General features: G+C 44.2%; 1 protein-coding gene across 2 annotated transcripts in view; it reads left to right on the plus strand.

Moving 5' to 3' along the window:
* Positions 1–16,315, plus strand: part of LOC146834639 (di-N-acetylchitobiase-like) — a 149,737-nt gene that overhangs the window by 93,445 nt on the left and 39,977 nt on the right. For both annotated transcript variants that reach the window (XM_085602109.1, XM_085602108.1), the window contains exon 3: positions 11,348–11,556. In XM_085602109.1, coding sequence (XP_085458235.1) covers positions 11,348–11,556 — 209 coding nt within the window. The remainder of the gene's footprint in view (positions 1–11,347; positions 11,557–16,315) is intronic.

Below are 16,315 nucleotides of genomic sequence, written 5' to 3' on the forward strand. Positions count from 1 at the left end.
ACTCTTTAACACGCTCGAGTGGTTTCCCATCCAGAGTCAAGGTGGATCTGAAGGATCTGGTTGGGTTAAAATAGAGGAGTTTAGCTTTAGAGGTGTTGATGACAAGACCCCTCAACTTACAAAACAAAGAGAAGTGATCCAATAGCTTCTGCAATCCTGCTGGTGTTTTTGATATTAGAAGCGTGTCATCCGCAAAGAGTAGAGCGGGAACTTTGTCACCCGCCAGAGCAGGGACGTCAGCATTAGCTTCAAGCAGGAAAGAGACTACACCATTCACAAAGAGTGTGAAGAGTGTGGGAGCCAACACACAACCTTGACGAACCCCTCTGTTCACCGGGATTTTATCAGTTTTTTGCTCCTGAGACCCCCATCTAATGCAAGCAAAATTATCTTCATGCATCCGAATGAGAAGGTTCAGGATGTATGGTGGGATCCCATCTCCTCCAGAATCAACCACAAGCGATCACGGGGGACCAGATCAAAAGCGGTCTTGAGGTCAATGAACACCAGGTAAAGGGCGCCCTTGCCGATAGTGACCACCTTCCAGTATAGGAGCACTAGCCTAAATGCCTGGTCGATCGTGCTTGTGCAGGCTCTGAAGCCTGCCTGCAACTGTGTAATAATATCATTGTCATCCACCCAAAAGTGGATCCTCTCCAGGAGGACCCTACCAACCAACTTCTGTCCAGTTTCTATAAGACTAATTGGACGGTAGTTGGCTGGGTCCCCCCTGGGGCCCCTCTTGTAGATGGGGATTACTTCAGCTCCCTTCCAAGACTGCGGTACCGGTGAGCCTTCCAGCAAAGCGTTGATGAAGATCACGAAATACGCGGCCCATCCATCAATATTGGCTTTGAATAAGTCACCCGGGATGCCATCTGGTCCCGGGGCCTTAGCGGGTACAATCTTATTAATAGCTATCTCGATCTCTCTCTTCTCTATCCTGGAAAATAAGAACTGATCAGGATGAGTGGCTGTGGTCCCCGCTCGGATGCAAGGGTCCCCCATTTGCTCCTCCTCTACATATAGTTTCCTGAAATGGTCAAACCATTTCCTGTCCATAATATGGTTGGGAATTTGGTCCAGTTCGTGGCTAGTGGATCTTCTCACTATAGACCAAAAGAGCTCGCCATTCTTTGAGTGACTCGCGGTTTTTAAACTATCCCAGCGCAGCTCTTCCCATTCCTTCTTGGCAGCTGCGAGGGCCTGCCTGTATTGCAATCTTGCTTGCCGGACCTCACCCGGGTTATTAGATTTAATAGCAAGGACCAGGCTATCTTTTTTCAATCTGCAGCCCTTATAAAACCACTTATTTTCTGACTTGACACTTGGTTTGCATTTTTTGCTATGGTCAAGAAACAAGGTGCCGATCGAATCTATAGTTTCCTCAAAGACTTTAACTACAGCAGCAGGGCCAACCTTATCCCTGGAAACTGTGGAAAGCCTGTGGGTCTGGTCAGCAAGGATTTCTTCAAGAGTGGTTAATTTTGAGTTACACAGAATAAATTTGGGCCATTTAAGGAACCTGTTGCAGTTAGATGGCCGAACTGCCTTGGATAACATTTGCGTTCCAGATGGAGGGGTTTGCTCTTTCCTGTGCCACATCTCCAGCATATTGAGGGGCAAGGGGTTATGGTCACTGTTAATTGTTGGTATGATAGTCATATCAACAACGAATTTCCACGCCCTCCTGTCAACCAGTATGTAATCAATTCTGCTTTGGCAAGAGACCCTATTAAAAGTGTTTGCACCCGCTGGGTCAGAGGTTGTACGCCCATTAACAGCTCTTAGCCCAAATTCTATCGCTAGAGCATTTATTTGGATTACAACCGGTGACCATCTCTTTACAGGCTTAAGTGATAGTGAGGGAATACCCCATCTAGCATCCTCATCGTGTGTTCCCAGGATGTCATCTGTGGCAAGCGGTTCGAATGAGCAGTTAAGGTCGCTGGCAACAAAGAAAAGGGAGTCAGAAGGACAGGAATAAAGCATATCTGAAAGAGCTGTGATAGTGGGAGATTTAGCGCCCCCTTGGGTTCCTCGGGCATAAACATTAAAAAATTCCCATGTATAGTTGCTCTTAGTACACTTGATGGTGAGTCTCATTACACCTGGTGTAGAGCAGCTATTAAGGATAATCCTAAGGTTAAGTTCTGCCCTAACCCATACCATAAGTCCGCCAGAAGGGCGGCCGCGACCTATCGAGGTAGCTGGTACAAAAAAGCAACAGAACCCCGGCTTGTATAATGGCTCGAGGTTCCAGGTTTCCTGGAACAAGCATAAATCATATCCCTCGATAAAGTCATTCCAATCTGGAAGAGAAAGCTTGCTACGCAGACCTGCCACGTTCCAAGAAACAAGCTTAAGGTGACTAGAGGAACCATTCCGGAGAATTGGAACGCTTAGGGGATGGTCCTGATGATAATCAGTAGTGTTAATAGGCCTCTGAGGTGAAATGACCAAAGTAGATAGTTCCGGACCCGGATGCTCTGGTAATATAATAGCATCAGGTATGCAGCAACCTGGGGGAGGCGAGGGACTACTTGGTATACCTCCTCTGCCCTGCAGTCCGTCAACAGCCTCTAGACTACTAAACCGATTTTGAATAAAGATAGAGTCTAAGGGTGGTGGGGGTATGGACCAACCCCCTTGTGACAATCCCCTCCTATTCCGGTGAACAAGTGTCCACCCATCCGATGTTGTGGCAAAATGGCCAGGGGGATAAAAATAGGTCAAAGGAAGGGCACTAATGGATGCTCCTGAGCTAGGATGTCTCCAGTTGCAAATGTACTCAACTGTTTTGGGGTCGTCGAAGTTGATTAGAATGCAGTCCCCCCTTATGTTCTTCGCCAAATGGCCTACCCATGGGACCCTCCTAACCATGAGTATCTTACAGGCTTTGTGCATTGGCAATGGTCTGTTTTTATTGAGCCAATGCACAACCCTGTTCATCAGAGTTATGGGGTACTCAACTTCATATTTACCCAGTTCGGGGACCCCTGTTAGAATTACGACAAATGGGGAAACTTCAGGTGGCAGGTTTTGAATGTTTTCCCCCCTTGGGGTCTGGGATATAGAGATCCTAGCATCCTCTTTTGGCTGGGTTATGTTGTGCTGGGCGGGTTTCATGTGATCGAGGACTGCTGTGGGCTTGTTAGCTACAGTTAGAGCCTGATGGTCTGAGGACACTACTAACTGATCTTGGGGAGCAACCGGGACTTTTTCTACTCTAGTAGAATCCGATGTTTTCGGAGCCCCAGATTGGTCAGTGTTGTTTAAAGAGTCAATAAATCCCCCAAGACCTTGTTCAATCCTAAGTAGATGTTGTTCGATCTTGTGCATTCTATCCTCCACAGGGCGAAGGAGAAGCCTAATTGCATCATATATGTTGGATAACTCAGGAGTCCTTCCCTCATCCCTATCTACTTCACTTGTCCCCCCACTAACATCCTGGCACACCATTCTAGTGGGTAATGAGTGGACTGGGGATGCAACTTTATTTGCTAGTACAGCCAATGTGGGCTGCTCCGAGGGAGCAGGGGTCATCCTAGGGCAGAGGTCTTCAATCTGTGGGGCGCGACCCCCACGGGGGTCGTGGAGTCATGGGAAGGGGGTCGCGCATTCCTGGGCCTCACTTCTGCCTGGACTGTGGAAAAAAAAAGTCCCCAGACAGTTCATTGTGAAATTAAAATACTAAAAGCTGCAAATAAGTTTTGCCAAAATAGGTTTTATTTGTGAAAAAGTAGCATTGTGAATTTTTGGCTAATTCTTTTTGAACTGTGTAATAAGCCTCTGATACCAATCCACAGTCACCCACAAACTTTTGGTTTGCTAAACACTGTTTAATATTGTTTCCCCACCATAAAATTGATTTGCTGTGGGAATTGGGGACGTTTATGGTTATCGAGGATGAGGAGCACCAGGTTCCAGAAATATTTGTCAGGATGGGGTCCTTACGCCTACAAAAGTTTGACAGGGGGGTCTCGGCATCAAAAAGTTTGAAGACCTCTGTCCTAGGGTTTCTGGTGTGGCTCACAGGTTTTTGTTTTCTTCTGCCGATCTTGCCCTTCCCACTATTAATGAAGGTACACCCTTGTTTGTTTTTAGGAATTGCCCCAGGATGCCTCTCACGCAGTTGCCTAGTGCTAGGCTCTGGTACTGTGCTAGAGGCAGACGGCAACAAGCAAGGAGAGATCAACAATGAGTCAGAGACCGTGGACTGTTCTCCCAAGGAAACAGCAACTGTTCCACTGGGTACAAATCCAGGGCCAAGGAATCAACATCAAAGCATGTAGTAGCAGCGCCATTAGAAGCTTGTTGTACAGGGGAGCGCACATTAGCAATATGGCCCATTGAGGACCTCCTGGCCGCCGAAGGTCCTGTGAGACTCGGCGTTCGAGCGGCGTAATTTCTTGGTCAATGTCACAATTAACCTTAGTTATGAATTGATCCATAGTTCCAGTAAGGTGTACATTGGCCACTCTACCTTTAGTATCTTTCGGTGGCATATTAGAGGCCGGGAGGTCAAGATAACAAGTTTAGGCACAATGGGCTTCACAAGTCGGGCAGAAACCGGGCGAAGCAAAGGAGAGAGATAGAACCATCCAACTGTACAACTTCAGCAATATATCCCTAACATTAACTCTCATACAAATGGAAGAACAACAGTACCTTAACACATACGCTGGGGATGCGTCGTTAGGGGGGTCACCCAGTCCAGTCCGTTCCTGGCAAAGACGGGCGCCGCCCGCGCGCGTCCCGCGCTGCGGAGTAGTGAAAGCGTTTTTATTCGCCCCCGGCGCTGCCTGTAGGCGTCAGAGGCACGCGCCGCAGGGCTGCTGGGGGATGTAGTTCCTATCCGCCGTTCCCCTCACGGTCAAGGTGGCAAACAAAGAATTGCAGGGTGAGTTACTGCTGGGCTCGAAAGTCTGCCGTTTCCCTCACGGCTTATGGTCAACTGATGATTATTATTCTAGCGCGTCCCGCGCTGCGGAGTAGTGAAAGCGTTTTTATTCGCCCCCGGCGCTGCCTGTAGGCGTCAGAGGCACGCGCTGGGGGATGTAGTTCCTATCCGCCGTTCCCCTCACGGTCAAGGTGGCAACCAAAGAATTGCAGGGTGAGTTGCTGGGCTCGAAAGTCGGCCGTTTCCCTCACGGCTTGTGGTCAACTAATGATTATTTTTCTAGTGCATTGAATCACAAATGATGATTATAGAGTAGATCCTTACAAGGATGATAGCACATGTTCAAGTCCCCACAAGGAAATTTCTGTGCCAATGATTAAATAACAGTATATTTGCAAATGTGAAGCAGGATCGTAAATCATGATTTTTTTCTTAACATACTTCTGCTATTGGTGAATTTTGAAAACATTGAGAAGGTATTCATTCACACCCAGTCCCCACACGGATGGTAAATTAAGTGTGTGTGTGTGCACGTGTGTGCACTCCACTTCTGTGGTTAAATCAGCTGATTCTGTGATAAACCATGACAATTCTCTCGCAGAATTTTATTCATGGTCTGTGTTCTGTCAGTGCTAAACTTCAAGCTGCAGCTGACCTGACTCTCCAAAACTTTTCCAACTCGGGAGGTCACTCCTAGCACCGTACCGACATGTCTCCTAGAACCATACACAAGCATTGCTTGCAGCCGTAGAACTGGACAGGAAGGCCTGTCTAGGAAAGTCTTCCTAGGGCGGCAGTGGGGGCTGCTCATTCCAGTGGAAGGAAACACAATGAGTACACGGCGCTCGTGTTCAGATATATTTATTTTTCACATTAACCAAATACAATAGCTGTTGCTATGTATTACTTCGCACAACCCAATATTCACTAACTAAACACCCCCAAACGAATCTATCTGTGATAGGGCTCCCAGGGTTCAATAGTATTGCATTGCTGCACAAATGCTGAAAACCTACCACTGGAGAGGTTTACGTTTTTATAAATGCCCTTGCCATCTGCAGAAAGGACAGTGAATGTAGAATACTGAGTAAGTTACTTTAGGGTGATGCTGCAGCACTGTGCAAAACTCAAATACAAATAAATATAATAAGTATGCTTGAAATCTAACTGCGACACTCAATAGGAGCGCACCCTGGGTATGAGATGGTAGCCGGACGTTGTTGGCTGCATGAGCTGTAGGCAATTCTGCGCATAGAAATGAGGAGGGGGGATACGGGCTGTTCATTTGGTTACATGTGTCGTGCATTCCCTCTCCTTTCTTTTTCTTTTTTCCCCCTTCCCTGTTTTGCGCGCAGGTTGCAGTTTCTGTTCTCTAATTACGAATCTATGATGGACACTCAATTACGGTTGAACACCAGCATTCCTGCAGGAACTATGAGACAGTACATGCAGTGACATGTGGTAATAGACGCTCGCCAGTGCTCCTGCCTTGAAGGACTCTTAATGTGCAGGATGAAGATATGATCATTGTGTGGCCTTACTCAATGTTTTCCTTCATGCACCTGGTTGCTACTGTCAATTCGCAGAAGAACTTGTAAGTTCTGTCCTTGATTATATCGCCTACTGCACTAGACATAAACTGTTACTCTAATGTATGTATGCACTGAACCAAATATGCTGGATGTCTCCCCCAAGCAGTGCTTGATCCTCTATACCTTATGCTGTTCTGTAACTTAAAACTCAATAAAATAGATTAAAAAAAATAAAGTATGCTTGAAATCTCACATTGTTGATCCCACTCAAAAAGTACACTCCTATACTACTTCCGCCTTTTGTCTTATAAACTGTTCACATTTGGTATAGCTGCTAATTGGCCCTGTGTCAGAAGGGGCCGCCTCCATACTTCTAATGGGAGAGCAAATCTACAATTCTCAGCGTGCACAGTGTTGTAAGGTAGAACAGAACCTATCCACATCTGTTAAAGAAGTCAAAAGGAAGTGACGTGCTACAATCGACTCAAGGTGTGGAGTTCTACTTCCAGATTCCTCACCAGACCAACACTGTGTGATCATGGACAATCACTTTTGTCTCTCCGCCTCAGTTCTTTTCCCTCTCTGAAATGGGATCTGCTAGATGTAGTCCAATCAACTTTATTAAGACATTTATAAAAATGAGACATAATATTTTGCAATCAGCTCAGAATAAAATGTAATATCAGTTTTTGGGCATTCTAGGTGCAACTTCGAATGTGACTTATTTATGGCACAGTGATATCCCCCTTGCCACCCCGCAATCTATTTTCCTCAGTCATGTCAACTCTCGGTTGATATTCAAAGGGTACCATTAACTACGTGCTATTGTTTGTAACCAGCCAACCGGCAAACTGTGGCTGGATTTTTTTTTTTTTTTTTACTTTAGCTGTGCAGCACAGCATCGGGATGCTGTGGAGCACCTCTAAAAATCATTAGCAAAGCCAGTAGATCCCAAAAGTGAGACCTATTTGCTTTGCCAATGCTTGTTTTAAAACACAAACAAGTGCTGCTTCTCGTACTTGGCCACAACAGAGGAAGCATCCTAAGGGCCCTGCGTTAAGTTTTGGCCCCAGACCTTGCACTGATTTCTGGCAAACCTGCTATTACATCAGGAGGGGTTGGGGCAGATCATGAGAGCAGATCCCAAACCATAAGGGTATATAATGGTTAATCAGCATAAAGTGGCCTTTCCTGGCATATCATTACTCTCCTCTACATTAGGGTGGCCATCCCTTGACATTATGAAGGCCATGAATGGCATAATGAGAGTCCGATCATATTGCGGCTACCCTTTGCATACTGTGGCCACGCACATCATTATCATTGTCATAATGGTGGACATCTCTAACATAATTGTACGATTGAGGTGTTCTGTGTGGCCTACCTGGTTATTGCTAAACTTACAATAATGATGACAACCAAGGCATATAGTTGACATTTTTTCACATCTCTTGCATAAGGTGGGTACCCTAACATCTGGTGGTTATCCCAGGCTTACTAGGCATGTGCTGGTGCTACATGGGCATGCAAGGTCGGTTCTGTCAGTTTGGACAGTGATATATCTGAATACTTTAAGAGAACTGCAGTTGTATTTGTGGACCAAACTCATGCCTGTACTAAAAGTGAAAGCTGGTATTTGGGAACAAACCATTATTTTTAAATAATGGTAACATCTTGTCTATGACAACTGACTGTATGTACTCAAAAAGAATACTGTTCTTTGATAGCAAAATATATCAGTTTCCAGGCAATGGCGTGCTACTGATTGAGATAAAATGGGCTTATTTAGGAAATTCACTTATTGTATTCAAGGCCAAAATGTCTGTATTTAAGAAAAAGAAAAGGGCATGTTGGTGTTTATTGAAAAAATGATTTTAACACGTAATGTATTTTAAATTAATATTGAAGTCATAATTCATGCTGAATTGGGTGCACTTATTATTTAGTTTCTGCCAAATATAGTTTGATGCTCCTGTTGTTTAAGTTGTATAAGCACTATAGGCTTTGCTTTTATTTCTTTGACAGCAAAGGCAAAACAAAAGAAATACTTTACAAAATGCACTGACATTATTTGAGACAGATATTGACTAGGAAGGTATAACAACAAAGGGAAACTAAACCTTCTTACCAAACAATCAAATCATCTGAACATTGTCTAAAAGCAAAAGTAACTTTGAACAACTTTTCCTGTGATGCTCAAAGTTGGCCACATGTTTGGAATTGTGCTTTTTATCTTATCCGTGCAGATGAGAACGGGGAAGACCCTTTTGACATATTGGGCATTTGTAGATCTATAGAAAACACATCAAAACATAATTAGTTATAATTTTAGAGCAGAGTTGGAACACCTTATAGCATTGGGCTGTCAGAAATTACAAATATAGCGTAATCTTGCATGGAGAGTTAGACGAAGTTGAACTTTTTGTCAAGAAACTTGGTAAGTTGCCATCTCCACACCTGATAGTGAAATGGTCTGTGCCTTACTTTTAGTCCTCGATGCAGATCCTGCTTTTAAACTTCATGTTTTTAGACCACATAAAGCCATGACTAAGTATGTCGTTCAGCTATTTCGAACACTAATTTCGAAGGGACCCAATGGGCAAATCCTGTTTGCGCTACACTTGGAATTAGTTGCATCCGTGTACAGTGAGTACTCGCTACTTGGGATTGAATTCTCGTGTTTAGAGACATTGCATTGTATAAAATGGGTATGGAATCAAGATGAACTGGGATGTCAGGGTAATTGGTACCATTCTCATTTCACCTGTTTCATCCCGGGCTGCCTTCATGCGCCTCCTTTTGCTGCTTCTATTTAATAATTCTTGAATCTGAATGTCAGATGACATAGGTGTACAGAACCCAGGTCTAGTATGAACCATAATGAGGGGAGTGAGAAGAGATCCAGTGTGTTCAGTGTGATCATCCAAATATCAACAGAGGAACACTCCCCAGAAGTGTATACTGCCTCCTTAAACCTTCCCTAATCTTCCTAGATTGTTTTAAGGACTCTCATTCACTAGAATATCTAGTGACATGCATCATCATTGAGTCCACATCCAATTACCTAGTGTAACTGGCTGGGCCCAACCTTGGATTTCAAGGGAGCACCTTCAACTTTGCAGAGAGATCTAAATCTAAAGTTAAAATTACCTATTGGTATCCTTTATCAAGGATTTCCAAACATTATTTGAAAGGGTTCCCTAGTAAATATAAAAACACTTGGCAGTACTAATGGAGGAAATTATTGTCTGCAGCATCTCCGGGTCTACATGTTACAGCTAGGTTGTTGTCTATATAGGTAATTGGCTTGGAGTTTCGTATATTGTGCCTGCACTCATTCAGTTGCACATATACCATTTTCACAAACATTTCTGAGTATTTCCCTATGGTTAATACCTGTAGGATTAAGAAGAGATTATATTGTTAAATTCTCACATAGCTTAAGCATTATGCTGCGAAACATGCTGTCAACCCTGCACACAAAAGGTCAAATGACCCCATCAACAATTGTGACCAAACTAATCAAAATCATGCATATAAACCGATACATTCCAAATTCACTTTGTGGGCATGTCTGGGAGTCTTGTGATACTTTTGTCATGCAATTTACAATCCATGCATAAAAAACACCTGCTAATTGACGACTCCAGTGTAAGTGTACTAGAGATATATTATGAATCTCCAATTTGCATATGCCCTATAGGAGAAAGGAGTTGACTATTGCCCACTTTCGCACCTTTTGCTGTGGGTGCGCACACACTAGTACATGCCAGGCACACACAGCAAACCTGTAAAAGGCTCTGAAGTCTCGAAGGGACAAGTGATTGTATACCCCCTGTCTCTCCCAGGAGGCCTTTTTTCAATTCGAACATTCTGCCCTCATGGAGCGGAATGTTCTAATAGTAATATAGACTGCCGTAGTGTGCTATACCAGCCAATAAAGACCCTCTCCATTTTTAAAGGCCCTCATCTTCTGCTCGGGTGTATAATGTTAGAGCGTGCCTTTATTGGCAGGTATGAACCCCCACGGTGGGCTATAAGAATGTAGACAAACACTGGCATGTTAGAGGAGATGGCTTACACCAGCCATTATAAGCCCAGAGCCACATCATTGTCTTCAATGGAGCTCCCATTATTCCAATGTTCTAATTCAAATTAAAACAGTGGAATGTGGAGCACTCCCTTGAATTCAAGGGAGTGCTACGGGCTTCTAATGGCTGGTAGAAGCCCGCAGAGCAACATTCCAATGTTGTTTTTGTTCTCAGCTGCTGCTGTGAACAAAGGCCTCTCGGAGCCCGAGGGGATTTAAATCTCCTTTGTTTTTAGTAATTAAAACATTCTTCCCTCTAGGGGCAAAATGTTCTAAGAGCCTTAGAGCCATCCTAGCGGTCTCTACCGGCCATTAAAGGCCCTTGTTAAAGGCCCTCGCTTTCGGCTTGGGCCCTTAACGCTGGAGCAGGCCTTTAATGGCCGGTATAGCCTGCTAGGTCAGGCTATGATAGTAGTTCAATCTCGGAAAAGAGGATAGGTTCTTGCAGTACTGAAGGTAAATAATTAATCTATAATGAGGCATTATCACGTTTATTATTTTAACAACCGTTCAGTCTCTCCACCTTCCAAGAAAGGGTTAATTGTATTTTTTTTAGGAAGGACCAATACCTGGATTTGTATATAAGCAGTTTAGTTCATTGCTGCCCCACAAAATATGGGATCTTCACTAGACTCATTTGATTTGAAGACTGTTTCCATTGAAGCTCCGAAAAATACTGTGCCTCCATACTAATCAAGAAGCAATGCACAGTTGTAAATCCTCATTCTCTTCCTTTAATAAACATTTAACAATATTTATCAATACTTGCTAAAGAAATGTTTTCTTTCTATGTAACTTTTCTATAAAAATTCGCTCTCATAGGTAATGTCGGACTGAAAGATATGATTGACCCAGGAAACCGTACTGCCTGGATAGCCCAGCAGCTGGATCAGGCCAAGAAGATGCACCTAGACGGGATCAATCTCGACATCGAGGAAAATGTTAGATTATATTCCCCGGAATACAATGCTTTGACAGCTCTTGTTCAAGAAACAGCCGAGGCCTTTCACAAAGAAATTCAGGGATCGCAGGTAAGAGCTAGGTTGTATATGACAACGTGGAAAGGTATAAAGAAAACAATACTGCAGAATGTCAAATTCTTGGTGACCAGTTTTTGATGTTCCATTATTAGTTTTATAATAAGGATGAAACCATAAAAAGATGGTGCACTAACAAACTTCCCAAAACATTACTTCCCCACTTAATCCTAATCCTCTCACTAAGCAATAAACTAAACTTTGATTTTACACCTAATCCTAATTGAATTCTTTTTTAACCCTTTTAATTGTTACATTGCTAATTTTAAAATACATTTTTAATCATTACTACATATGACATGTCATCATCTTTACTTTTCTATATTCTGAATTCTTATAGTATTTCCTAAATAAGTTATGTTTATTTTCGCAAAAACGAAACCGTACCAATGGACATGGTGGTTATAATTCACATTCGTAACTTTCTTTAAGACGGTGTGCCAGTTAATTTGTGTAATGGCTATTGTAAAGTTTGTCCTCTTCAGCGACTCCAGGAGATCTGTCATGATACGTTGTTGAATTTTGAATAAACTATGATATGACATCTATGAAAAAATTCCTACTAATTATATTGTGTTCCTTTAGACCTTTTTCATGTGTCTCAACGATTATTGTATGTATTCCAAGGGCATGCTACGCATTCAATTTGTCATTATGAGTCATTAAAATTGGTCTGCCACAAAAACTTCATACATAATAATTACAGTTTCTCAATCAATAAAAATTAGTTTGCAGATAAAGTTAATTGAACAAGTTATAAAACCTCATTAAAATTGGTGGGTCTATGAATTAGTAGGAACAATATTTCTTCTCATATTCAATGCCCTACACAGCTACTGACTCCTCATATTGTCATTTTTCAATGAGTGCTTTTGCAGTCCCATAATTTAGATTGTACGTCACAAACACCACCATTTTCAAGAATATTTTTTCACCAATTTGCACTATACTATGCTACTATGCAATAATGTGAGCATACAAGCACCATCCTCTGCACACTAACTTCAGTTTCTTTCTTTCAACCTCTTCGGCCATGGAAGCGGAGCCCGCACTCAATATTTTTCATCATCTTTGATGAACTTTTTTTGCTAAATTCTTCTACAGTGCACAAGGAAATATGTCTCCTCTTAAGACCACCGGGTTCAAGCCTTGCTGGACCATCCCACACAGATGTCTGTAACAGATCCCCACAAGGTATGTCGCTGGTGTCTAGGGTCATCGCATGACTCCCATGCCGGGGAAGACTGTGTCTGGATGAACCCAACAGGGATCTTGGACCATGATGCCAAACGTTGTTGCTGAGCACCGTCGGAAGGTGCTTAACTCATGCTCCTGGTTGAAGTCGAGTGCCAACTTGTTCTGCTCTCAAGCCCATTGCTGCAAAAGGTATTCCTCTTAGTCACTTAGTGAAAATCCTCAAGTGAGTCAAAGATGAAGAAAAGCAAGAAAATGAATTGAGATTCCTCCCCATTCCAGCACTTTCGACCAGAGAAGTCCCTACAAGGTCAAGGTTCTTTCCGGTCTCCCACTGAGGAATCGATTTCACAACTTATTCCAATGCACCCTAAATTCCCATGTCCGTCTGTGATATTGCAGTAGATAGAGGCTTTCTAAGCAGCCATTTTGCTTATATTTGCCACCCTTCAGCTCCCTCTGGCATACATTTGGGCCCCATGAATCATAGGAGGCCTGCAGTCCAATTACTGTCAGCAGGTCCATCCTCAATGCTGCCCGTGCCTCTTGACCCTACTGCATGGTCCTCCCTGAAACTGGAGCCAATGCCCTGCCCAACTTCCATCCCGGTGCTAAGACACGCTCTGGTTCCTGCTGTGTCGATGCCAGAGGAGAACCTGATTGTTTTGTCTGACTGAAAGTTTGTTAGTGGATCTACAAGAAGCTAGTGTTTTGGACACTTTCTCTGATACTGGTTTCTGTCTGTTTCCCCAGTCCATCAACGGAGGATAATCAGTGTAATTTGCTTCAGTAATTATGCGTGCAGCATAAGTCCTACATTTGCAGCTCACATCCATAGAAATCATAACCAAATCCTGTCAGAAATTCTACAGCCTTGCCAGGCTTTGACATAGCTACCTTTACCTTTTAAAGAGGTCCTCACTGATACGTTAATGGGCACTTGGGCCAATCCATGCTCTTGGCTTTCCTGGTAAATAGGCAGGTGGCTAGATCCAACAGACCCAGGAAACACTGCCTTCTTTTCTCAACATCCTCCACATGAAACCCAGGTTGTTCAGGCATCTGCGAGCAGGCTGTACCCAAACTCATTTGCTACAACTCCCCTCGACACAAAATCTAAATGTCTAGGGCATTTGGAAAAAAAACGTTTTCTTCTGCCAGTCTCACCGTTCTTTCAGTCAGTGCCAGCTCCTTCTTTAGAATATATTTTCATCCATTGTGCAATATGCTCAGTGCGATTTTGCTTACAGTTCCTAACGAATTTCATGCCAATTTAGCACAGATCATTCAGGATGGCCAAGATGCTGCAAAGTACATAATTCGCTCTGAACTGGAGCCGTGCTTCTGTGCCGCACATGGATGTGATCCCTGGGGTTTTCCAGTGACATCCAAGCGTCATTTTATAGCACCCATCTCTTAGGAGAAAACGCATATTTGGCACTCGAGTACTTACAAGAAAGCAGGGCCACAGCTCACTTCCTAGGCATTTCTGTGCCGTGCGTCAGTTTCCCCAGCAGTTTCACCCCTTTCCAGGCTTTGGGAGGTGTTTGGCTCAAAGACAACGCCAAGGCCCATTGCCCCAACAACAGACCTCCCCAGTCCTTTCGAGGCTGAGGTCAGGGATCAGCTGACAATGTCCTAGCTAGTATGAGAAGAGTACTGCCCAGTGCTTCTGCTACTCCTGCTTCAGCTTCCAAGCCTCTTTAGTTTGCCCTCAGAAGCACATGGCCACCCTGTAAAAGGCAGGGTAAGTTATTACCTCCAAGGGTGACATAGTATGCGGGCTGGACTGTACCCATGAGGCACACGGTCAAGACCGATTTGCATATGGCCAGGTCTAAACTGGGGTGGCAGGGTGAGCAAAAGAATGATGGATTTAACCCAGATCTCTTGACTGGGGGTGAATGTATTGATTTGTTCTGCATTCCGTCCATCAATTGTGTGTCTTTTGCTTTCTCGCCCTAAGTGCGCCAGGTATGCCCAGACGTGGGTCCTGGGCTCACTGTGCCACTGGAATCAAGCTATCCTGGCTGAAGAGGGGTGAAACCCCGAAACCAGTCCTAGGATGCTTGTTTCCGGTCCACGGAGGACCTGGCTTGGCAGTTCGGGCTGGACTGTACTCATGAGGCACAGGGTCAAGACTGATTTGCATATGACCAGGTCTAAACTGGGGTGGCATGGTTAGCAAAAGAATGATTGATTTAACCCAGATCTCTTGACTGGGGGTGAATGTTTTGATTTGTTCTACATTCTGTCTATCAATTGTGTGTCTTTTGCTTTCTCGCCCTAAGTGCGCCAGGTATGCCCAGACGTGGGTCCTGGGCTCACTGTGCCACTGGAATCAAGCTATCCTGGCTGAAGAGGGGTGAAACCCCAAAACCGGTCCTAGGATGCTTGTTTCCGGTCCAGGGAGGACCTGGCTTGGCAGTTCGGGCTTGACTGTACCCATGAGGCACAGGGTCAAGACTGATTTGCATATGGCCAGGCCCAAACTGGGGTGGCATGGTTAGCAAAAGAATGATGGATTTAACCCAGATCTCTTGACTGGGGGTGAATGTTTTGATTTGTTCTGCATTCCGTCCATCAATTGTGTGTCTATAGTATTAGATCCAGCAAGTGGCTTCTCCAAATAATCCAACAGGGTTAAACCCTGCCATTTCTGTCTGACCTGCCACACATTCCACCTGCATCAGAGTAGCTTCCAGGGATACATTTGTCCATTCTACAGAAACAAGTCCAGGTTCTTTTGGACAAGGAAGCCAGAGAGAGGTACCTTCACCTGAACTAGGAACAGGATGATACTCTTTATTGTTCCTGGTGCCAAAGATGGATGGATTCCTTTGTCCTATTTCAGATCTTCGTCCTCTCAACTTCATCCTGAATAAGGACAAATTTCATGTGCTCACGGAAATTAATGATCTCTCTTTCCTGAATGCGGGAGTCTGAATGGTAGCTCTGGATCTGCAGGGTGCTTATTTTCATAATTCTGTCCTGCGGAACTGCGGGTGTTACCTGTTTTTCAGGGTGTGGCAATAACATTTTCAGTTTGGTGTGCTCCACTTCTGCCTTGCCTGTGCCCCTCAGGTGTTCACCAAAGTGATGGCAGTGGTTGCAGCTCATCATCGGAGGTTGGGTATACCAGTATTTCCCTAGCTCGATGACTGGTTGTTGCAGGCAGACTTGCCACAGTCAGTCGTAGGCCTCATCCAGATGATGACAAACTTGCTAACATCTTTGAGTTCTAGACCAATGTGCCAAAGTCATTGCAGAGGCTGCCATTCTGCTTACAATGTACTTTCGAGCCTTCCCTATGGGTCAACAAGTCTAGCATATTTGGGCAAGATCCTGATGTTTCAACCTCTGTCCTGGAGTTTTGTCAGAGTGGCTCTTAGACTTCTTGGACACCTGCATTTTGCATCCTGCTTGTCAACCATGCCAGATGGCACATTCGGGTTCTTCAGTGGGATTTGAATTTTCAGTGGGCTCTGCTCCAAGGGAGCCTGTCCGATTCCCTCCGGGTGTCAGAGGAGATGGAGATGTGTAGTGGTGGCTGCTCGGC

Source organism: Triturus cristatus, chromosome 4_2, assembly GCF_964204655.1.
Source record: "Triturus cristatus chromosome 4_2, aTriCri1.1, whole genome shotgun sequence".
In the NCBI taxonomy this organism is placed as follows: Eukaryota; Metazoa; Chordata; class Amphibia; order Caudata; family Salamandridae; genus Triturus; species Triturus cristatus.